Source organism: Mustelus asterias, chromosome 1 (assembly GCF_964213995.1).
Source record: "Mustelus asterias chromosome 1, sMusAst1.hap1.1, whole genome shotgun sequence".
Lineage (NCBI taxonomy): Eukaryota > Metazoa > Chordata > Chondrichthyes > Carcharhiniformes > Triakidae > Mustelus > Mustelus asterias.
The window spans coordinates 140,049,456-140,074,096 of record NC_135801.1 but is presented as its reverse complement, the minus strand read 5'-3'; the positions used below and the strand labels follow the sequence as shown (position 1 = coordinate 140,074,096).

Below are 24,641 nucleotides of genomic sequence, written 5' to 3'. Positions count from 1 at the left end.
CTGGAAGTTTCTCTGCCTGCCGCCCCCCCCTTCTCCCCGCGCACGCGCGTTCCGCTCTAATTCCAGCCCATGAGTCACCCCCTCCCCGCCTCAGCCAAACCTGCTGGCCGCCGGTTTTTTTTCAAATGTCGGATGAGTGACACCGCCGTCGACCAATCGGCTGGGAGGAAGCGCGGGCGCGCCGCGGTTCTCGGGGCGGACAGGCAGGGGGCGAGCGATGAGACAAACAAACCAATCAGCGCCTTCGAGAGGCGGGCGTTCACCGGCATCGAAGCAGCTAGCAAGTTAGGCAGCGGCGGAGAGCGCTCTTGGTTGACGTGTTGGTTTAAAGTAGAAATATTATTTAACGGTAATAAATTCTGCCATCTGGGCTCGAAATGTTCTAAATTCAAAATAAAGTTTTCTATTGCATTTTTAAAAATTTTTAACCACGCACGGTCACTGGCTGGAGCTTGTCACTTTTTTAAAAAAAAGAGCACAATAATTTAAATGTTCCTATACTAATAAAAATGTTTTTTCTTCCTCTTCCTCCCCCCCCCAACCCTTCCCGAAAGATCGCTGCTGGCTGGTCAACGTTTCTGGCAAAAAAAAAACAAAATCATGGGTAAAAATTACTATAACATCCTCGGTATCAGCTCGGAAGCCAATGAAGATGAAATTAAAAAAGCTTACAGGAAAATGGCCTTGAAGTTCCACCCGGATAAAAACAAAGAGCCCAACGCCGAGGAGAAATTTAAAGAGGTGGCCGAGGCTTACGAAGTGCTCAGCGACCCCAAGAAGAGATCCATTTACGATCAATATGGGGAGGAAGGTGAGTGGGTGCCCTTGTGGAGCTGGCTGGCTGCTTCCACCGCCCTGGGATTCCCTCGCTATCTGTCAGACCGATAAATGTTGCAGTCCATTACAATTTAGTGTAAAAGTCATGAAATCCCCGATGCAGAAAGATTCTCGTTTTCTGACAAGTGCAGTTTCTTCTTTTGAAAACTTGTGGCCATTTTACAACGCCGGCATTCAATTCGATATAACTGGAAGTGTTATATTTTGCTTGGTTTTTTTTTGAAGGAGAGTTTGTGTCATGGATATGTGACAAGGACTCAAAATAACGAAGCTGAAGGGCACTGCTGCCAATTAGCACTGAAAAGCAATGTAAGCAGTTTGGCACAGCCTCTGTTGGAGGGAGAAGTCATTCTCCTGTCCAATGTTAGGTTTGGAAGTAGCTGGGTGTTGCTGCGACTATCCTATTAATAAGCGGGTTTTTATTCCGTTACGATTTGTCTAACCTACGATGTTAAACTAAATACGCAAGGGTTAATGTGTGCTGGTCAACGGAACGATCGGTTAATATGAGCAATCGGTTATGACTGCATATTTAACGAATTACTTTCTATTCCTCCTTTAGAATCACCTTTTGCAATGTTTTAAAAAGATGTGCAACTCTGAATAATGTTCATGCTTCAGCAGTTGATTGAACACAAATAAAAGACAAACTTGCGTTTTCACAACTTCAGAGCAGCCCAAAGACTTTTGCAGCTGCTGAAGTGTACTCACCGGTGTAATATAGGAAACGTGGCATCAAATCTGGGCACTGCAAGCTACCACAAACAGCAATGTGCTAATGACCAAATTTTCTTTTAGTTATTAGTTCATGGATGTGGGTATTGCTGACTAGACCAGCATTATTGCCCATCCTTAAATCGTCGTTGTTTGGAGGGCATTTTAAGAGTCAACCACATTGCTGTGGGTCTGAAGTCACATTTAGGCCAGTTAAAGGTGACAGATTTCCATCCCTAAAGGACATTAGTGAACAAGATTTTTCATGAAAAATGGTTCCATGGTCATCATCAGACCTATAATTTCAGATTTCCATTGAATTCAAATTGCGCTATCTGCCATGGTGGCATTGGAACTCAGGTCGCTAGAGCATTCCCCTAGGTCTCTGGAATATTAGTCCAGCAACAATATCACTTTGCCACCACGTGGTTGAGAGATAAATATTGTAAGAAGTCTCACAACACCAGGTGAAAGTCCAACAGGTTTATTTGGCAGCACTAGCTTTCGAAGTCTCGAGCTCCTTCATCAGGTGAGTGAGGACTTGTGTTCACAAACAGGGCATATAAAGAGACAAACTCAATTTACAAGACAATGGTTGGAATGTGAGTCTTTACAGGTAATCAAGTCTTAAAGGTACAGACAATGTGAGTGGAGAGAGGGCCAAGCACAGGTTAAAGAGATGTGTATTGTCTCCAGCCAGGACAGTTAGTGAGATTTTGCAAGCCCAGGCAAGTCGTGGAGTTACAGATAGTGTGACATGAACCCAAGATCCCGGTTGAGGCCATCCTCATGTGTGCAGAACTTGGCTATCCGTCTCTGCACAGCAATTCTGCATTGTCGTGTGTCGTGAAGGCCACCTTACCCGAAGATCAGAGGCTGAATGCCCATGACTGCTGAAGTGTTCCCTGACTGGAAGGGAACACTCCTGCCTGGTGATTGTCGAGCGGTGTTCATTCATTTGTTGTCGTAGCGTCTACATAGTCTCCCCAATGTACCATGCCTCGGGACATCCTTTCCTGCAGCGTATCAGGTAGACAACGTTGGCCGAGTCGCAAGAGTATGTACCGTGTATCTGGTGGATGGTGTTCTCACGTGAGATGATGGCATCCGTGTCGATCCGGCACGTCTTGCAGAGGTTGTTGTGGTAGGGTTGTGTGGTGTCGTGGTCACTGTTCTCCTGAAGGCTGGGTAGTTTGCTGCGGACAATGGTCTGTTTGAGGTTGTGCGGTTGTTTGAAGGCAAGAAGTGTGGGGATGGCCTTGACGAGATGTTCGTCTTCATCGATGACATGTTGAAGGCTCTGGAGAAGATGTCGTAGCTTCTCCGCTGTGGGGAAGTACTGGACGACAAAGGGTACTCTGTCTGCCATGTCCCGTGTTTGTCTTCTGAGGAGGTCGGTGCGGTTTTTCGTTGTGGCACGTTGGAACTGTCGATCGATGAGTCGAGCGCCATATCCTGTTCTTATGAGGGCGTCTTTCAGCGTCTGTAGGTGTCTGTTGCGATCCTCCTCATCTGAGCCGATTCTGTGTATACGGAGGGCTTGTCCGTAGGGGATGGCTTCTTTAACTTGTTTAGGGTGGAAGCTGGAGAAGTGGAGCATCGTGAGGTTATTCGTGGGCTTGCAGTACAGTGAAGTGCTGAGGTGACCGTCCTTGATGGAGATGCGTGTGTCCAAGAATGCAACCGATTCCGGAGAGTAGACCACGGTGAGTCTGATGGTGGGATGGAACTTGTTGATGTCATCATATAGTTGTTTCAATGATTGTTCGCCATGAGTCCAAACAAAGAAAATGTCATCAATATATCTAGTGTATAGCATCGGTTGAAGGTCCTGTGTGGTGAAGAGGTCTTGTTCGAACCTGTGCATGAAGATGTTGGCATATTGAGGTGCAAATTTGGTCCCCATGGCTGTTCCGTGTGTCTGGATGAAGAACTGGTTGTTGAAGGTGAAGATGTTGTGGTCCAGGTTCGAACAAGACCTCTTCACCACACAGGACCTTCAACCGATGCGATACACTAGATACATCGATGACATTTCTTTGTTTGGACTCATGGCGAACAATCATTGATACAATTATATGATGACATCAACAAGTTCCATCCCACCATCAGACTCACCATGGACTACTCTCCAGAATCGGTTGCATTCTTGGACACATGCATCTCCATCAAGGGTGGTCACTTCAGCACTTCACTATACCGCAAGCCCACGGATAACCCCACGATGCGCCACTTCTCCAGCTTCCACCCTAAACACATTAAAGAAGCCATCCCCTACGGACAAGCCCTCCGTATACACAGGATCTGCTCAGATCATAACAGACGCCGAAAGACGCCATCACAAGAAGAGGATATGGCGCTCGACTCATCGATCGACAGTTCCAATGTGCCACAACGAAAAACCACACGGACTTCCTCAGAAGACAAACACAGGACACGGCGGACAGAGTACCCTTCGTCGTCCAGTACTTCCCCAGAGTGGAGAAGCTACGACATCTTCTCCAGAGCCTTCAACATGTCATCGATGAAGACAAACATCTCGCCAAGGCCATCCCCACACCCCCACTTCTTGCCTTCAAACAACCGCAAACAGACCATTGTCCGCAGTGAACTACCCAGCCTTCAGGAGAACGGTGACCACGACACCACACAACCCTGCCACAGCAACCTCTGCAAGATGTGCCGGATCATCGACATGGATGCCATCATCTCACGTGAGAACACCATCCACCAGGTACATGGTACATACTCCTGCGACTCGGCCAATGTTGTCTACCTGATACGATGCAGGAAAGGATGTCCCGAGGCATGATACATTGGGGAGACCATGCAGACGCTACGACAACGGATGAATGAACACTGCTCGACAATCACCAGGCAGAAGTGTTCCCTTCCAGTCGGGGAACACTTCAGCAGTCACGGGCATTCAGCCTCTGATCATTGGGTAAGTGTTCTCCAAGGTGGCCTTCACGACACACGACAACGCAGAATTGCTGAGCAGAGACTGATAGCCAAGTTCCGCACACATGAGGACGGCCTCAACCGGGATCTTGGGTTCATGTCACACCATCTGTAACCCCCACGACTTGCCTGAGCTTGCAAAATCTCTCTAACTGTCCTGGCTGGAGATAATTCACATCTCTTTAACCTGTGCTTGGCCCTCTCTCCACTCACATTGTCTGTACCTTTAAGACTTGATTACCTGTAAAGACTCACATTCCAACCATTATCTTGTAAATTGAGCTTGTGTCTTTATATGCCCTGTTTGTGAACAGAACTCCCACTCACCTGATGAAGGAGCCTGAGACTCCGAAAGCTAGTGCTGCCAAATAAACCTGTTGGACTTTAACCTGGTGTTGTGAGACTTCTTACTGTGCTTACCCCAGTCCAACACCGGCATCTCCACATCACGGATAAATATTGACCAGGACACCAGGGATAACTCTTCTGTTCTGAATAGTTCCATTCCACCCAAGAGGGTAGACTGTTTAATCTCTTATCTGAAAAATGGCATCTGTGATAATGCACTACTCCCTCCATACCACACTGTTCCAGTCTTTGTAGTGAGACCTTTAGAATTGGAAACCTGTGAATGTACTAAAAGAACAAGGCCACAAGGTTCATGGTCCACAAAAGTCAAAGAACGTGAAATCTAATTATATTTTGTCTTAAACGGTCAGTTACGTTAAAGATAAAAATACAATAAACACAATTACTTGTACTCTAAATTGCATGTCTTAACTCCATTTCACTTCTACATCCATTAGATTTGCACCCCAAAACCCTCAAGTCAGATACTTAGCAAAACATGGAAGATTAACTGTTAGGTCTGGGTATTCTGTATTTCCAGCAAGGTTATCTCTTCAGATTTCCTTCAACCATCCTAAGATTGCAAACTCCCCTTTCAACCGAATGCTCCTGGTTCTGTTATTCTGTGATTTTGGATTTTTATATCTTAATTTTTTTTCTTTCCTCAGCTTGGCTTTACTAGAAATTTACCTCGCTGTTAATAGAGCCCTTCTGTTAATGAAAGCTTTATTGTTTTATCCAACACTCAGAAGTGCAATGGAATTCTGCTGAAAGAGTTGTTTTCTTCATTTTGCAATTAAAGTGCATGAACAGAGAACAATCCCTTGGAACCTACTAACCCATGAAAGTAACATTGACTTTTTATTCTATTGTCCATTTCCCAGCCACCTGGCCACGTGAACCCAGCTGTTTTTTAAACAGAAATCAGATCCTAAGAAGGAGATGTTGGGTGGGCGATTAAAAAGTTTGCTTAGAGCGAGATGTTTAAAGACACAATTCAAGTTTATAGCCTGTACAGTTGAAGGCAATGGCTGATGCACAAGAGAGTCAGAGTTGGAGGAATGTAAAGCTCTTAGAGCATAGTAGAGATAGGAGAAATTAGATAGGATGGGCAAGGGCATCGAGAGATTTGAACACAAATGAGTATTTTAGAATCAAGTCATTGGTGTACCAGGAGCCACTGTAGGTTGGTGAGCACAGGGGTGGTAGGTTCAGACATAAACAGCAGCGTTTTGGATGGGTTGAAGTTTATGGAGAATAGGAGATGGGTCTTGACCAGAAAGGCCTTCAGAAAATTGGAGGAAATAAAATCATGGATTTCAGCAGTGGGTAAGATGAGACAGGATGTGGAGTGTGGGTCAGTTAGGATGAAAAGTTTGCAAGCTGTAAATTAGCGTGGGATTGTGGCCAGGGAGGGGGATGAAATCGGTGTGAGGATGGCGTTTGTGGCACAGCTGAAGACAATGGGTGGGATTTTGCAGCCACCTAGAGTGAGTTTTCCGATGGCAGAAGCACTCACCATTTTCTGCTGGTGCGATCTTTTAGGTCCCGCCAAAGTCTATGGCATTATATATGGCTCACCTGCCATGCCGCTGGGTACCTGCCATGGGGGTCTGCTTTGCTGGGACCATAAGTTCCTGCCAGCGGGAATAGTTGGAAAATCCCATTCGATCACTTTGGTTTTCCCAGTGTTTAATTAGATGAAACTGCAGCTCATTCAATGTCAATTTGACAACACAGAAACAATGAAGCTTGAGAGAGAGTTCCGTCAGCATACATGTGGAACCTGGTGCCATGTGTTTGGATGATACCACCCAAGGAGCAACCTTTGGATGAGAAAAAGAGATGAAGCTAGACACAGAGACAGAAGGAGAATTCAGTGCCAAAGTTCTGTAGATACCACTGGATTGGTTAGGGTGGAATTAGACAAAGGCAGTTCCACTTAGCTGGACAGCAGATGTGATAAGCATGTCAGAGGTCTTGATCGATGAAGATAATTGGCACCACGGACACAACAGGAAGTCAATATTCCACTGTAGGGACATTTGAGAGGTACAAATTGCTGTTGTAGGATAAATGGACGGAACTGGGAGTTTGCAAACCGTTCAAGTACTGGAAAGGAAAGGGAGGATGGAAATGGGGCTGTAACATTGCAGGCCAAGAGGTCGAGAGAGTTTCTTGGGTGGAGCCCAAATGAAAGTGTTCGCCAGCAACCTCTTGCTACTCATAAGGTTCCCCCATGCCAAAATGTCCAATTATTTATTCACTGAGAGTTGGTCACCCTGTGGGAATAGTGGGAGAATACCTGAGGAGAAGAACAGTTTACAATGTCAGCTAATGTTGGGGCCAGGAAGGAAAGTTGGGTGATGGGGCAGCTTAGTGAGGATAGGATCAACAGTGTAAAGGTAGGCGGGGGAGAAATTAAAGAAACGTGAGTTCAGGGTTAGGGTGGGAGAACGTAAACTCGGTGGGGAAGGTCGAAATGTGGCAGAGGCAGGTAAATGGATGGACTCTTTATTGCTGACAAGCCAACGATATCCTTTGCTGGAGAGGGGTTTAAGGAAGCAGATGGCAGTGGAGAAAAGAAGCAAGGGTTGTCTTTGCATTTCAGAATTATCTTGGTGTAGTTAGTAGTTTTGGCCAAGGAAAATAAAGTTAGATGCTGCCTGATATGACCTAGCCAGATCTGGCAACTAATGGCTAAACCAGTGCACCATATATGTTTATCTTTATATTTTAAATTTAAGGGATCTAAGATGGAGACTAGTCTGAGGGAACAACATGGGTGAAAGAGAGATAAGTGTTATACTGGGAGCAAAGGTTTCAAAGGTGATGTAAAGGTGTGATTGAGCAAATTGATAGCTGCAGAAAAATTGTGCTGAACAGAGGGTCAAAGGCTATATTGCTGGGAGTTTGAAATTGTCATTGTAAGTGATTTGGGCTGAATCTTTTTTTCTGGGGCAGACAGAAGGAAATGGGGTTGAAATGGTTATATCAGTGAGGAATCAATCCAAAGAAATAATGAGAGATAACTTTATCTGTGATTCAGGCAATGCATTAAAGATTTAAATTGCATTTATATTGTGATTTTTCACCTCAGGATGTCCCAAAGTCCTTCAGCCAATTAAGCGCATGTATATTAATGGGAATATAAGAGGCCATGTGAGATAGCAAGATTGATGGGTGATCATCAATGTGGGTAGAAGAGAGGGATCAAAAGGAAGTTAACTCAAAACATAGGAATAGACAGTTCAACACTTCAAACTTGTTCTGTTGTTAAGATTATGACTGATCTGTATCTTAATCTGCCTTAATGTATACACCCTTGTCTAACAAAAATTAATCAAAATCCGATTCAAGCTTATTAATTAATCTACTCAATTTTGTAGAAGAGAGTTTAATTTACACTCCGGCTGTTTGTGAAAATGTGTTTCCTAATGTTTGTCCTGAAAGGCTTGGCTCTGCTATTCTGTTTCATCAGCAGAAATGATTCACTATCTACCCTATCAATTCCTTTTGCAATCTTGACCTCAAATAAACCATCCCTTAACCCACTACATTCCAGAGAATACAAACTTAGTCTATGTAATCTGTCTTCGTAATTTAACTCTTGGAGCCCTGGTAACAGTCTGGTGAATGTGCACTGCATTCCTTCCAAGACCAGTATATCTTTTGAGGTGCACTGCCTAGCACCGTATACGGCAAAAATGTGGGATTGAAGTTGCCATCAGATCAACCATGGTACTGAATGAGCAGTCTTGAGGGGCCAAGTGGTCTATTCCTGCTCCTTGTTCGTATGTGTGTACCCCAGATATAATCTAACCAGGGCTGCAGCAAAGCATCTTCTCCTTTTAGAACTTGAGGGCTAGATTTTAAAGCTAACATTCCTTTATTTTTTTGGTGCCTGGAAAGAGGACAAAGTGAGTTGACATGAAGATTGATTCACTAGGGATGAGAGGAGTTGCTTATTGCAGGCACTGAGGGTGGAAAGAATCTGTATATGTCTGAGATTTGTTGTGGGACTTGAGTGGATGATAGAGAATAAAGATTTTATAGGAGAGCTAAGGAAAAATGTGCTAAAGGATAGGAGAACAATGTGGTAATAAGGGCTATGCCATTGTCCAGGTCCAGAATCTCTTTTTCTTTATGTAGAACAAAACACTTTCCTGGTACATCCATACCAATTTGAAGTGGAAAAACTTGTATACCACTTTTTTGTCAAAATTCAAATGGTTAAAGTAGAAAAACTTCATATTCCTTTCATATTTTCACAGTCCTGTCACTATCGTTCAGTGTTACTCTGGCGGCACGGTAGCACAGTGGTTAGCACTGCTGCTTCACAGCTCCAGGGACCTGGGTTCGATTCCCGGCTTGGGTCACTGTCTGTGTGGAGTTTGCACATTCTCCTCGTGTCTGCGTGGGTTTCCTCCGTGTGCTCCGGTTTCCTCCCACAGTCCAAAGATGTGCGGGTTAGGTTGATTGGCCGTGCTAAAATTGCCCCTTAATGTCCTGGGATGTGTAGATTAGAGGGATTAGCGGGTAAAATATGTAGGGATATGGGGGTAGGGCCTGGGTGGGATTGTGGTCGGTGCAGACTCGATGGGCCGAATGGCCTCTTTCTGTACTGTACGGTTTCTATGATTTCTATGATGATTTCTGTGACTTAATTTCCAAAACGCTCTTGATTTTATTGCAGCCTTATACCTATGCTCTTTGTTCTGAATATAACCAAATGGAAAATAATTCTATTAGAATGTTATAATTATAATTGAATTTTTTTAGGAGAAGGTAAAAAATACTATTTTAAATCTTACAGCAAAACTTGAAGTATAACAGTCTTTGAAAGTGGAAGGGTTAGAGAGAACACAAGACTTAAGTAAGCAGGATAACTGCTGACCAGCAGTACAAACAATATTCAGTATTTCTAACTGGATTCTTTGCCAAGTGATGAAATGCTGTACAACAATCGGCATTGCATAGTGGGTATTTGGCTGGAGCAAATTATTTGTTACGTAGGTTTTTAAAATGGAGTCAGTCCAGCAATGAGACAGTATTGTGGTCTCTATAGCAGCATTAAATTTCAGTTACAGTATGCAGATGCCAGCTTTCAGAGTCCTGTCTTGTCTAGTGAAGCAACCCTCCTGCCTGAAAGTTAATTGGATAACAGTACTCAGGTCAAATGGGATGAAGGAGTACAATATAAAGGGAAAGACTCTTAGTACTGTAGAGGATCAGAAGGACCGGTAGCACGGTGGCACAGTGGTTAGCACTGCTGCTTCACAGCTCCAGGGACCTGGGTTCGATTCCCGGCTTGGGTCACTGTCTGTGTGGAGTTTGCACATTCTCCTCATGTCTGCATGGGTTTCCTCCGGGCATTCCGGTTTCCTCCCACAGTCCAAAGATGTGCGGGTTAGGTTGATTGGCCATGCTAAAAATTGCCCCTTGGTGTCCTGAGATGTGTAGGTTAGAGGGATTAGCGGGTAAATATGTAGGGATATGGGGGTAGGGCCTGGGTGGGATTGTGGTCGGTGCAGACTCGATGGGCCGAATGGCCTCCTTCCGCACTGTAGGGTTTCTATGATTCTATGACCTTGGGGTCCGGGTCCATAGGACTCTAAAATCGGCCCCGCAGGTGGAGGAGGTGGTTAAGGCGGCGTATGGTGTGCTGGCCTTTATCAATCGAGGGATTGAGTTTAGGAGTCCGGGGATAATGATGCAGCTATATAAGACCCTCGTCAGACCCCACTTGGAGTACTGTGCTCAGTTCTGGTCGTCACATTACAGGAAGGATGTGGAAAAGATTGAAAGGGTGCAGAGGAGATTTACAAGGATGTTGCCTGGATTGAGTGGCATGCCTTATGAGGATAGGCTGAGGGAGCTCGGTCTTTTCTCCTTGGAGAGACGTAGGATGAGAGGAGACCTAATAGAGGTATATAAGATGTTGAGAGGCATAGATCGGGTGGACTCTCAGAGGCTTTTTCCCAGGGTGGAAATGGCTGCTACGAGAGGACACAGGTTTAAGATGCTGGGGGGTAGGTACAGAGGAAATGTTGGGGGGAAGGCTTTCACACACAGGGTGGTGGGCGAGTGGAATCGGCTGCCGTCAGTGGTGGTGGAGGCAAACTCAATAGGGTCTTTTAAGAGACTCCTGGATGAGTACATGGGACTTAATAGGATGGAGGGTTATAGGTAGGCCTAAAAGGTAGGGATATGTTCGGCACAACTTGTGGGGCCGAAGGGCCTGTTTTGTGCTGTAGTTCTCTATGTTCAATGTTTCTAAATGTATTTAGATAGTAAAGTGGACACCAAAAGGAAAAATAAATGAGGAAAGGTGGAGAAGATTAAATGGTATTTTTGTGGTTCAAAATCTACATTTCCTGTTTGAAGTTTTAACTTCACGGTACGGTAGCACAGTGGTTAGCACTGCTGCTTCACATCTCCAGGGACCTGGGTTCGATTCCCGGCTTGGGTCACTGTCTGTGTGGAGTTTTGCACATTCTCCTCGTGTCTGCGTGGGTTTCCTCCGGGTGCTCCGGTTTCCTCCCACAGTCCAAAGAAGTGCGGGTTAGGTTGATTGGCCATGCTAAAATTGCCCCTTAGTGTCCTGAGATGTGTAGGTTAGAGGGATTAGTGGGTAAATATGTAGAGATATTGGGGTAGAGCCTGGGTGGGATTGTGGTCGGTGCAGGCTCGATGGGCCCAATGGCCTCTTTCTGCACTGTAGGGTTTCTATGATTCTATGAACTGTGGAAACCTGGCGCTGATGCATAGAAAATAATGGACACTAGACATTACTTTGGACAGCCTTTTCATTGGTGAGCTCTGTTATTTGTGCGATTATTTGAAGCTCTCCAAAGATGCCTGAAAATATCTTCATTCATCACAGGACAGTTGTTTTTTCCTTCTGCCATATCAGGCACTGAGTACAATTTTCCATTTTTGTTTAAATCATTCCTGGACTGTATTCAACAATATGTCAGAATGTGATTTTGTGTTTTCTGGTTACCAGCATGCAATAGTTGAGATGGTTGGGGTTGCTGATGGTGGTGGTATGTATGTATATGTGATTCAGTTGAATGGATGATGTTTTTGAGTGTCAGATGTCAATTGTATTAGTCAAAGAATCAATTTTTCAGTTAAGTACATGTAATGTATTGCCAGCAGAAACCCGGAGGTCAAATTAATACCTTTATTGCAACAGTACCAGATTTCTTATTATTCTTTAGCCAAAGGTTTTTAACAGATCATTACTTCTCACTCAAGCTACATAAAGCTGTGTGTGTAAAAACAGGCCAAAGAATATAAACACAAATTTTGTGAAGAATCTAGCCTTATGACTCCAGTTGAAAGGACAAGTTTACAACTGATCGGCTCAGTATTATTCAACGAAGAAATATTTTACTTCCTTAAAATCTGCCTATTACAATTTCAGCATCTGTCAAAGAAGAAAACAGCTTCCAAACTAGCACTCTTGTTCCACAACAAAGTCATTGTTTAAGATTCAAATTTCGTAGCAACATTTTAACTACTCATTCCTTAAGTCTTAAGTTTTTGCAATGACTTGCCCATTGGAATGAATAGAGTGAAACTCTGGAGGATACAGACTGTTATATTTTTTTCATCTGTAGAATCAATGTTGAGGAATTCTTTCAATTCACCTGCAAGCTTTCCTAAAAATCTTTTAATTCAAATCTAGTGAATCTTCATTTTTAGCCCAAAGATTAGCTTTCGAACAATAAGTTGTATCGAATAACTATTCTTCCCACACCCCCAAAACCACACCTTGCCACACTGATCCAATTGCATTATTTCATCCGCTCCTCCAATGTAGTTGCCATCCCATCCTTCAATGTATTATATATGGGAAGAGAGATGTTGGGATAACTTTCCCCTTTTTCTCCTCGCCCCTCGCTTGTCTGCAACAACATCTGTGTTTAGAGGAAGTGCTTTACCGTTTTAGGGTTGTGACTTTTAATAATGAACATAAATCAGAAGAAAATATAACATTTATTCACAACTCCCTTCTGTACAAACAAAAATAAAGATGGATTCTAGAAAATGAAACATATAACTAGAATATTAATAAAATACAACCGAACACATTCAGATCAAGTCATTTAAGGCGGGCCACATTGGACTCGTGGCTTTTTTGGAGATGAATGGAAATTGGAAGTCTCTGGATTTCCAGACAAGGTTACAACTGGGTTTCTGTCAAGGCAAATCTTTGCAGGTGAAAATCAGTTAGCTCCACTCACGCTGCTCGAGTTGACTGTTAGGCAATGTTCTGTTCTTCTCGGTGTTAGAATGGTCCCTCTTGTCCTGATGGTTTCCAGACTGATCTGATTTCTACCAGGTGCTTGGACTAACTTACCCCACCGGGAGGATACGCTCTGCAGCTGGCTGCTTGATGGAGTCGCCAAGCTTGGCAGGCAGTAATAGAGGGGAGGGGAGGAAAAGGGAGCAGTGGAACTTGAATTTCTGCAGGGTTCAGCCCACACTGAAGAGTTCAGCCCCTCTTTCCAACATCCCTCCCAACACCCAAGACCTCACTCACACGCCAGCCTTCAAGCAACCCTGAGCTGGACTCTCCATGGGATTCTGGGAGGAACAGCTAAGGTTCCATTTGTGGGGAATAGACAGAGGTGCAAATAGCAGGACAGGTTGTATCGAATTGGCACTAACTTTCAGTCACAGTGGCCTATGAAAGAACCTGTGGAGCCCCAGTACAGCTCAGGGTTGCTCTAAGGCTGGCGTGCGAGTGAGGTCTTGGGGGTTAGGAGAGATGTTGGAAAGAGGGGCTGAGCTCTTGTTCCCTGCGTGGGGAATGTGCAACATCATACCTATGAATAGGTGTCTATTCTGCATCTGAAATCCCACTCTCGTAGTTAATATCAATTCTCTCATAGTGTGTGGATCATGGTGGTCAGTCTTCATCCAGGTTATTATTTGGTTGTTGAAGACCCAATTCGGCACTTTGACTTTCCATCTGTAAGCGACTGACCTGCACTTCTTACACGAAGCTAGCATACTTGGAGCCAATGGGTAACTTCTGAAAGGTCCTCTTGTCTGCCTATGAGAGCATTAATGGTGTCCTGAAAAGGCTGTATTGCCCCAATCCCATGTTGCAATGACTTTGTGTCTTTCCTCCCTAGTTTGGCTGACTCCATATCATCCTTGTGCTTGTTGTATGTTAATCAAGCTGTCTGTTCTCATATGTGTCACCTCTTCCTGCATTCCAGCTATGTCTAGTGAGTTAACGTTGGACATTCCTGTCCCATATGCTCCTGCAGCCAAATCCACTATATCCCTTTTCTTGCACCTCTGACCCTCCAATCCAGTTCCCTGCGCTATACATGAGCTTATGCTTAGGAACAGTGACTGCCCTTAACAAAAGCCTGGGAGACTCGGGCTGCCTAAATTGACTCGGACCTTCACATGTCTATACCCTGGAACTAGGGGTAACCACACACTCTCGGTGGGGCCCATTGCCAATCTGAGCCCAGTGGTTAAATTTGCAATACCCCCTCCAGTTCTGCATATTGCTAATGTTAATGACATCGTTATGACCATGTCCCACAGTTTACCCCAACGGGCCCCATATGTCCCTTAGTCGTTGACCAGTATCAAGTTAGTAAAATTATTCACAGATTTGCATAGCAACCACGTTACATTCAGTTACATGCCAGTTATCCAATGTTATCCAGATGATCCGTCTGAGGAAATCCTTTTCGGCGAAGTGGCAGTACCTGTAGGTATAAACAGAATGTCTTTCTGCTCTCAATTAGTGTTATGTTAATCTCACCATTTCTATCTCTTGATTTCTTTGTTCCGTGACCTGGCTACTCCACTGGCCCATTTATACTTTCATTAGAATATACATCAGTGCCAAGTCACAATATTCCAATTAATTGAATTGCATTCAATAACCCATTTGCTGTTTAGATTCCGATCTCTGTCTTAATTACTTAATTCTCTTCAGTTTGCTTCATAACATCTTTGATACAGAAATCAAACCTTTCTATTTGATTTCAGGCAGTAACTTATTTTGATTTTATTTATTTTGTCTTAAATAGCATTATTTTTAAGATCGCTTGCTTACAACACATTTTCTTATGTCAGAATTATCCCAAATTCAGAAAACGATGTTGTGGGCTTTCAAATGTCCATTAGTATCTATCTTTTCTCTCCATAGCTACCATCTAAACTGCGTTTTTATTATTTTTTTCTCTCTTAGAATCCCTTTAAATGTCTCTCTTTCATCACCATTGTTGTTCTCATTATCCATTAAATGAATCCCACCTTTAATTCTGTTCCACTCTATTCAACTATCAGCTCTCCTATAACGTCTCTTCCAGTACCCTATTCATTTCCCCATATCCCATCTCACATCTCATCTGTACATCATATACCAGTTCCTTTCCTTCAATGTTCATCTATCCCCCTGGGTTATTTCCCTCGTACCTAACTATAATAATTTGCCAGTTTTTGTGGTGGGAGCAGGCATTCCCATTGAGCCCACCTTGCATCTGATAGTTTTCAACCTTCCCACATTCAAAATTTGCAATAGGTGTGTTCTGTGTTTAGAACTACTTCTCCCAGTCTTGTGATTGGTTCACTAACTCTGAACATCCACACCACACTGTCTAACTAGAATGCTGTTCAGTCACTACGGTAGTGTAATAATTCCCATCATTGTCAGACAGCCCTACAGCCAGTGCAGTTGCTAAAAGTTGTTCAATAGTGATGAATGCAACTTAGCACTTCCCCACTCATTCTATCTTTTGCAACTCCTCACTAGATGCCCTCCCCCCTTTTACTATATTTTGATTCCGGTTGATTATTTCTGCTATATTGAAATCCACAAATAAACTCTCGAATGTCTTGAAGCTGCTGCAAATCTTGCTTTATTTACAGTTACCTGAAAAACAAAACACGAAGATCCATCCTGCTTGGGACAGAATGGGTTAATTCTCTGCTAGTTTCAAAAGGGGTGGAGTAACGTTATCAAATGGACATCATTACGTCATCACTTTTTTGAAAATTTAGCAAACCTTCGGAACCGGGCCTAATTCCTTTCTTAGACTCTAATTCTAGAATTATCTTTTCATTGCCAATTATATTAGGAATACATCTTTGAACCTGACAAGAAGTTTTGATCCAAAATCAATCCAAAACAAGATTTGCCATAATCATTTCAAATATCCCAAATCTTAATTAACCCTACCAAATTAAGACTGCCACATTTTCACACTTATTCCGCATCCCTTCAGCATACGCTTAAAATTTGCTCATTTAATTGTTTCCATAAATTTGTCATTTTAAATTAACAGATGTGAGTTTGAGTATTTAAAATCAAATCAAACTGCTTGCTGAAATAGTTAACTTTCCTACAGATCCCAAACGGAACTTAGCATGCAATATAGAGGTAGCCACCTCTCATAAATTTTAAACAAGTCAGCTTCTTCAAGTGACGGCTCAAAATCTCTGTCAAATTAAAAAATAAAAATAAAATTTGTAATCTCCAATATATATAAATTCTTAATTACCGAATTAGGAACAGAAGATGGTGAAATCTCAATACAAGAGCTGCCGTCAAAATTTCTTCAGACTAAGACAAAGGATCTTAAGAGCACCTGGTTTCCTTCAAGCTTTAAATCCTTTCTTGCCACACTTTGAACCCAGGATTATTCAGAGTTCAAATTGGTTATATGAAACTCCAATTTATATACTTTGAATTTAAAATTCCAATTTACTTTCCAACAAAGTAACTTCCCATACATATATATGTTTGTATAGGCTATATCTCTTGAGAACAACCGTGGCCATTGATTATACTCAAGATTAAGAAATTTCAAATACTTTTATTTCAATTTACACTTTAATCCAATCCAATTCCCATTTGGTTTTAAACTCTGCATCAAACCACTATTGCAAAATCACAAGTTAGGGAAAAAGCATTAAAGCAAACAACATAACAAAAACATCCACACGTGCTATTAAACACACAAACGCAAATGGAAGCTTCCATACTTCACTCCACAGCATTTTTTCTTTCATTCAATCTCAACATTCTAAACTGGAATAAAAATAAAACATACAAAGAAAATAAAGAAAATTGTTTAGGACAGTAGCCTTCATTCTTCTTTCTTCCAAACTATAATCAAACCCAAAAACAAAAGTAAATTCGAGAACTTGTAAACTTAAATTTTAACAGGTTTAATCACTTCCCGGCCTTTTGGCTAAGATCAAGTGTACAAAGAACAATACAGCACAGGAACAGGCCCTTCAGCCCTCCAAGCCCACGCCGCTCCCTGGTCCAAACTAGACCATTCTTTTGTATCCCTCCATTCCCACTCCGTTCATGTGGCTATCGAGATAAGTCTTAAACGTTCCCAGTGTGTCCGCCTCCACCACCTTGCCCGGCAGTGCATTCCAGGCCTCCACCACCCTCTGTGTAAAATACGTCCTTCTGATATCCGTGTTAAACCCACCCCCCCCCCCACCTTGAACCTATGACCCCTCGTGAACGTCACCACCCTATCTATGCCTTTCATAATTTTATACACCTTTATTAGGTCACCCCTCATCCTCCGTCTTTCCAGTGAGAACAACCCCAGTTTACCCAATCTCTCCTCATAACTAAGCCCTTCCATACCAGGCAACATCCTGGTAAACCTCCTCTGCGCTCTCTCTAAAGCCTCCACATCCTTCTGGTAGTGTGGCGACCAGAACTGGGCGCAGTATTCCAAATGCAGCCGAACCAACGTTCTATACAACTGCAACATCAGACCCCAACTTTTATACTCTATGCCCCGTCCTATAAAGGCAAGCATGCCATATGCCTTATTCACTACCTTCTCCATCTGTGACGTCACCTTCAAGGATCTGTAGACTTGCACACCCAGGTCCCTCTGCGTATCTACACTCTTTATGGTTCTGCCATTTATCGTATAGCTCCCCCCTACGTTAGTTCTACCAAAATGCATCACTTCGCATTTATCTGGATTGAACTCCATCTGCCATTTCTTTGCCCAAATTTCCAGCCTATCTATATCCTTCTGTAACCTCTGACAATGTTCCTCACTATCTGCAAGTCCAGCCATTTTTGTGTCGTCCGCAAACTTACTGATCACCCCAGTTACACCTTCCAGATCGTTTATATAAATCACAAACAGCAGAGGTCCCAATACAGAGCCCTGCGGAATACCACTAGTCACAGGCATCCAGCCGGAAAAAGACCCTTCCACTACCACCCTCTGTCTTCTGTGACCAAGCCAGTTCTCCACCCATCTAGCCACCTCCCCCTTTATCCCATGAGATCCAACCTTTTGCACCAACCTACCATGAGGGACTTTGTCAAACGCTTTACTAAAGTCCATATAGACGACATCCACGGCCCTTCCCTCGTCAACCATTCTAGTCACTTCTTCAAAAAACTCCACCAGGTTAGTGAGGCATGACCTCCCTCTCACAAAACCATGCTGACTATCGTTAATGAGTTTATTCCTTTCTAAATGCGCATACATCCTATCTCTAAGAATCCTCTCCAACAGCTTCCCTACCACAGACGTCAAGCTCACCGGCCTATAATTACCCGGGTTATCCTTCCTACCCTTCTTAAATAACGGGACCGCATTAGCTATCCTCCAATCCTCTGGGACCTCGTCCGTGTCCAGTGACGTGACAAAGATTTGCATCAGAGGCCCAGCGATTTCATCTCTCGTCTCCCTGAGCAGCCTTGGATAGATTCCATCAGGCCCTGGGGATTTGTCAGTCTTTATATTCCCTAAAAAACCTAACACTTCCTCCCTTGTAATGGAGATTTTCTCTAACGGGTCAACACTCCCCTCCAAGACACTCCCAGTTAACACATCCCTCTCCTTTGTGAATACCGACGCAAAGTATTCATTTAGGATCTCCCCAACTTCTTTGGGCTCTAAGCATAATTCCCCACTTTTGTCCCTGAGAGGTCCAATTTTTTTGGGATTCTCCTTAATCCTGTCTGCCAAGGACATTTCGTGACCCCTTTTTGCCCTTCTAATTCCTCGTTTGAGTTCTTTCCTACTTTCTTTGTATTCCTCCAGAGCTCCCTCCGTTTTTAGCTGCCTGGACCTAACGTACGCGCCTCTTTTCTTTTTGACCAATCCCTCAATTTCCCTGGTCATCCACGGTTCTCGAACCCTACCCTTCCTATCCTTTTTTACAGGCACATGCCTATCCTGCAGCCCTAACAACTGTTCCTTAAAAGACTCCCACATGCCAGATGTGGATTTACCCTCAAACAGCCTCTCCCAATCAAGAGCTGTCAATTTCTGCCTAATCCCACTAAAGTTAGCCTTCCCCCCCAATCCAACACCTTACCCTTGGGACACCACTCATCCTTTTCCACCACTATCCTAAAGCTAACAGAATTGTAATATCGACATGCTGTGCTTGGTTGAAGTCATTAGGTTACATTTTAGCTTCATTTGAAGCAATTTTTAAAAGCGGCATCTCGGCCTTTTGGCTAAGATGCAAATGAGATCAAGCCTTGGAGGAGGAGCTATGTCTACTCCAATCAGCTTGGATCATGTAGATCAATGCCACGACAGGAGGTGAGAGCCCTGTCTTGTCAGCTTGGACCGGGAATGCCTCAACTTGTTGAGACTCTGAATTGGACTTGATTTGATTGAATTGGAATAAAAATACAAAAAAAACCTCTTCCTCAGCCTGCCCCTTTGAAGTTAAACCAAAGTGTAAAGCATGGCATTTATTGCCCGCAATAAATACTCTACAAAAACAAATAGTGACTTTAACAACTCCTGTTCTCTATCTAATGCAACAGCAACCATCTATATTCAAAAAGTAACCAGACTGCACAAACACACAAATATAAAAAGTACTCAAATTATCAGCTCAACTTTAGGTTTTCTCGAATCAATTTTTTTGCATCTTGCCAATTAATTCACAGTCTTTCTCTAGTAAGGTGAGAGAACATAGTTCCTTTTCCTCTCAATTCTGTAACACCACTCTGCACACTACCTTCCTGATATTAAAAGCAACGGTCCCCTTTGAGGTTCTTTGTAAGGTTAGTGAGGGTTTGAGCGCCTGCTCCTTATTCCACAGTCTGTTTTTAATCTGTCTCAGCCACCAATCCTTTTGCTCAGCTTCGGGAACTTCTGAGTCATATCCTTTTTCCATCATTTTCTTAATTTCCTATGCTCAATTTGTATTACTTGTATTAGGAGGGCAATGTAATACAAGTCCCTCCCAGAGATTCCCTGCCTCGGGACTGTCCGTCATCATTCTGTCGCATGGCTCATATCCCCCAACGTCGTGTTGCACAGCATTTTTTTTTTCGCTCTGCTACTCGCGATACAAAGTCCCACATTCTCGTTCCCCCACATTAGCGCAACTCCTAATCCCTAACATCTTTCCCTGTTGCACGGTCTTTTTTTTGGTTCTGCTACTCAGTGATGCGAAGTCCATTTTTGCTCCCTTGCATTAAGCGTGACATATTTACTCAGTCATCCTGAGTCAGGAGTCCCCTAATCTTCTTCAGGTCACTCAGCTTATGGCTCCGGTAACCTGATGTGTGATTCCTCAAAATACTGGGTGGTGACCTAAACGATACTCATCCACAAAGGGAAACTTATCCTGCTGCTGGAATTCTGGTGAACAGTGCCAATCTGGAACTTTTTTTCAGAGATTAAGCGTTACGCTGGCTTTCTCAGCTAACACAGACTCATGGAGACCGTATTCTGGTTAAAGACATTTCTTTACTTACCAAGCTTGGTCCATGCACATGGGAGAGAGATTTGGGGCAGTCCAAATCGACTCTGAAGTTACATTAATCTCAGTACTACAAAGAACAAAGAAAAGTACAGCACAGGAACAGGCCCTTTGGCCCTTGCAAGCCTGTGCCGATCATGATGCCCTAACTTTTTTTAAAAAAACCTTCTGCCATTACTCGGTCCGTATCCCTCAATTTCCTCCATATTCATGTTCCCATCCAGTTGCCTCTTAAATGTTGCTAATGTGCCTGCTCCCACCAGATCTCCAGGCACCCACCACACTGCGTGAAAAACTTCCCCCACACATCTCCCTTAAACTTTCCTCCTCTCACGATGAACCTGTGCCCCCTTGTAATTGACACTTCCACCCGTGGAAAATGCCTCTGACTATCCATCCTATCTATGCCCCTCATAATTATTTTAGACCTCTATCTCTATTAGGTCTCCCCTCAGCCTCCATCTTTCCAGTGAAAACAATCCTAGTTTATTCAACCTCTCCTCATAGCCAACACACTCAGACAAGGCAACATCGTGGTGAACCTTCCTTGCATCTCACAAAAGCTTCCACATCCTTCTGATAGTATGGTGAAGTGCACGCAATACTCCAAATGCAGCCTAACCAAAATTTTATATAGCTGCAACATAATTTCCCAACTCCTGTACTCAATGCCCCGGCTGATGAAGGCAAGCGTGCCATATGCCTTCTTAATCAACTTGGCCACCTCTGTTGTCACTTATAGGGAACTGTGGACCTGCATGCCCAGATCGTTCTGTATGTTATATGTTGCTAATCCATTTACAGGATAATTCATACCTAAATTTGATCCTCCCAAATGCATCACCTTGCATTTGAACAAAGAAAATTACAGCACAGGAACAGGCCCTTCGGCCCTCTAAGCCTGTACCAACCATGCTGGCCGACTTAACTAAAACCCTCTACCCTTCCAGGGACCATATACCTCTATTCCCATCCTATTCATGTATTTGTCAAGACGCCCCTTAAAAGTCACTACCGTATCCGCTTCCACTTTCTCCCCCAGCAACGGGTTCCAGGCACCCATCACCCTCTGTATAAAAAAAAATCTGCCTCGTACATCTCCTTTAAACCTTGCCCCTCGCACCTTAAACTTATGCCCCCTAGTAATTGACTCTTCCGCCCTGGAAAAAAGCATCTGATTATCCACTCTGTCCATGCCTCTCATAATCTTGTCGACTAATCAGGCTGCCCCTCAACCTCCTTCGTTCCAGTGAGAACAAACCAAGTTTCTCCAACCTCTCCTCATAGCTAATGCCCTCCATACCAGGCAACATCCTGGGAAATCTTTTCTGTATCCTCTCCAAAGCTTCTGGTAGTGTGGCGACCAGAATTGAACATTATATTCCAAGTGCGGTCTAACTAAGGTTCTATAAAGCTGCAACATGACTTGCCAATTTTTAAACTCGATGCCCCGGCCAATGAAGGCAAGCATGCCATATGCCTTCTTGACTACCTTCTCCACCTGCATTGCCACTTTCAGTAACCTGTGTACACCCAGATCCCTTTGCCTATCAATACTCTTCAGGGTTCTGCCATTTACTGTATATTTCCTTATCTGTATTAGACCTTCCAAAATGCATTACCTCACATTTGTCCGGATTAAACTCCATCTGCCATCTCTCCGCCCAAGTCTCCAACCGATCTATATCCTGCTGTATCCTCTGATGGTCCTCATTGCTATCCACCAATCTTTGTGTCGTCTGCAAATTTACTAATCAAACCAGTTACATTTTCCTCCAAATCATTTATATATATATTTACAAACAGCAAAGGTCCCTGCACTGATCCCTGAGGAACGCCACTTGTCACAACCCTCCATTCAGAAATGCCCCTTCCACGGCTACCCTCTGTCTTCTGTGACCGAGCCAGTTTTATATCCACCTTGCCAGCTCACCTCTGATCCCATGTGCACCATTCTGCCATGAGGGACCCCGTCAAAGGCCTTAACAAAGAACAAGAACAAAGAACAATACAGCACAGGAACAGGCCCTTCGGCCCTCCAAGCCCACGCCGCTCCCCGGTCCAGGATTGAATCCTGAATCCAGGATCCCCTCCCAATTTTCCAGCCTATCTACATACTAATATCCTATCCACCGAGCTGTCCCTCACAGCTACGATGCTTTGTTCATCACAACCTATTAGCTCACCCCCACCCCCCCATTCCAGACCATGTGATCTCCAGGGAGAGGCGAAAACCCAGAGTGAAAACCCCAGGGCCAATATGGGGAAAAAAAATCTGGGAAATTCCTCTCCGACCCCCTGAGGCGATCGAAACAAGTCCAGGAGATCACACTGGCCCTGATCGGCAAATGCTTCCCAACCCTATTCATTTCCACTTGCACGAACACCATATGAATTCCCTGCCCCCGAGACAGGTTCCCAACTATCCGCAGTCTCGCTCTGTACTGGCACCAGCAAGTTGATCATAGAATGAAGCCTTGAAACGAGAAACAAAGAACAATTAGCCCGCGCCGCTCCCTGGTCCAAACTAAACCACTCTTTTGTATCCCTCCATTCTCACTCCGTTCATATAGCTGTCTAGATAAGTCTTAAACGTTCCCAGTGTGTCCGCCTCCACCACCTTGCCCGGCAACACATTCCAGGCCCCCGCGACCCTCTGTGTAAAATATGTCCTCCTGATATCTGTGTTAAACCTCCCCCCCTTCACCTTGAACCTATGACCCCTCGTGAACGTCACCACCGACCCGGGGAAAAGCTTCCCACCGTTCACCCTATCTATGCCTTTCATAATTTTATACACCTCTATTAAGTCTCCCCTCATCCTCCGTCTTTCCAAGGAGAACAACCCCAGTTTCCCCAATCTCTCCTCATAACCAAGCCCCTCCATACCAGGCAACATCCTGGTAAACCTCCTCTGTACTCTCTCCAAAGCCTCCACGTCCTTCTGGTAGTGTGGCGACCAGAACTGGACGCAGTATTCCAAATGCGGCCGAACCAACGTTCTATACATCTGCAACATCAGACCCCAACTTTTATACTCTATGCCCCGTCCTATAAAGGCAAGCATGCCATATGCCTTCTTCACCACCTTCTCCACCTGTGACGTCACCTTCAAAGATCTGTGGACTTGCACACCCAGGTCCCTCTGCGTCTCTACACCCTTTATGGTTCTTCCATTTATCGTGTAGCTCCTCCCTACATTATTCCCACCAAAATGCATCACTTCGCATTTATCAGGATTGAACTCCATCTGCCATTTCCTTGCCCAAATTTCCAGCCTATCTATATCCTTCTGTAGCCTCTGACAATGTTCCTCACTATCTGCAAGTCCTGCCAGTTTTGTGTCGTCCGCAAACTTACTGATCACCCCAGTTACTCCTTCTTCCAGATCATTTATATAAATCACAAGCAGCAGAGGTCCCAATACAGAGCCCTGCGGTACACCACTCGTCACAGGCCTCCAGCCGGAAAAAGACCCTTCCACTACCACCCTCTGTCTTCTATGACCAAGCCAGTTCTCCACCCATCTAGCCTTACTGAAGTTCATGTAGACAACATCCACTGCGCTACCCTCATCAATCATCTTCGTCACTTCCTCGAAAAACTCAATCAAGTTAATGAGACACAACCTCCCCTTCATAAAACTATGTTGCCTCTCTCTAATACGTCCACTTATTTTCAAGTGGGAATAAATCCTGTCTCGAAGAATCCTCCCCAATAATTTCTCTACCACTGATGTAAGGCTCAGCAGCCTGTAATTACCTGGATTATTCTTGCTACCCTTTATAAACAAAAGAACAACATTGGCTTTTCTCCAATCGTTTGGGACCTCCTCTGTAGCCAGTGAGGATACAAAGATTTCTCTCAAGGCCCCAGCAATTTCCTCCCTTGCCTCTCAGTATTCTGGGGTATATCCCATCAGGCCCTGGGGACGTGTCTACCTTATTGTTTCTCAAGAATCCCAATACCTCCCCATTTTTAATCTCAACATGATTCAAACTATCTACACA

General features: G+C 44.0%; 1 protein-coding gene and 1 long non-coding RNA gene across 2 annotated transcripts in view; one reads left to right on the top strand and one right to left on the bottom strand.

The window, feature by feature from the left end:
• The first annotated feature begins 246 nt into the window (after positions 1–246).
• Positions 247–24,641, top strand: part of dnajb5 (DnaJ heat shock protein family (Hsp40) member B5) — a 60,647-nt gene continuing 36,252 nt past the window's right edge. The window contains exons 1-2 of the mRNA XM_078219483.1: positions 247–349; positions 555–811. Of these exons, the coding sequence (XP_078075609.1) occupies positions 601–811 (211 nt within the window). The 5' untranslated portion in view covers positions 247–349; positions 555–600. The remainder of the gene's footprint in view (positions 350–554; positions 812–24,641) is intronic.
• LOC144498392 (uncharacterized) lies at positions 22,636–22,878 on the bottom strand. The gene is made up of 2 exons (XR_013498695.1): positions 22,818–22,878; positions 22,636–22,748 (listed from the first exon to the last, which is right to left on the bottom strand). It is a non-coding gene; the product is annotated as an uncharacterized LOC144498392 (long non-coding RNA).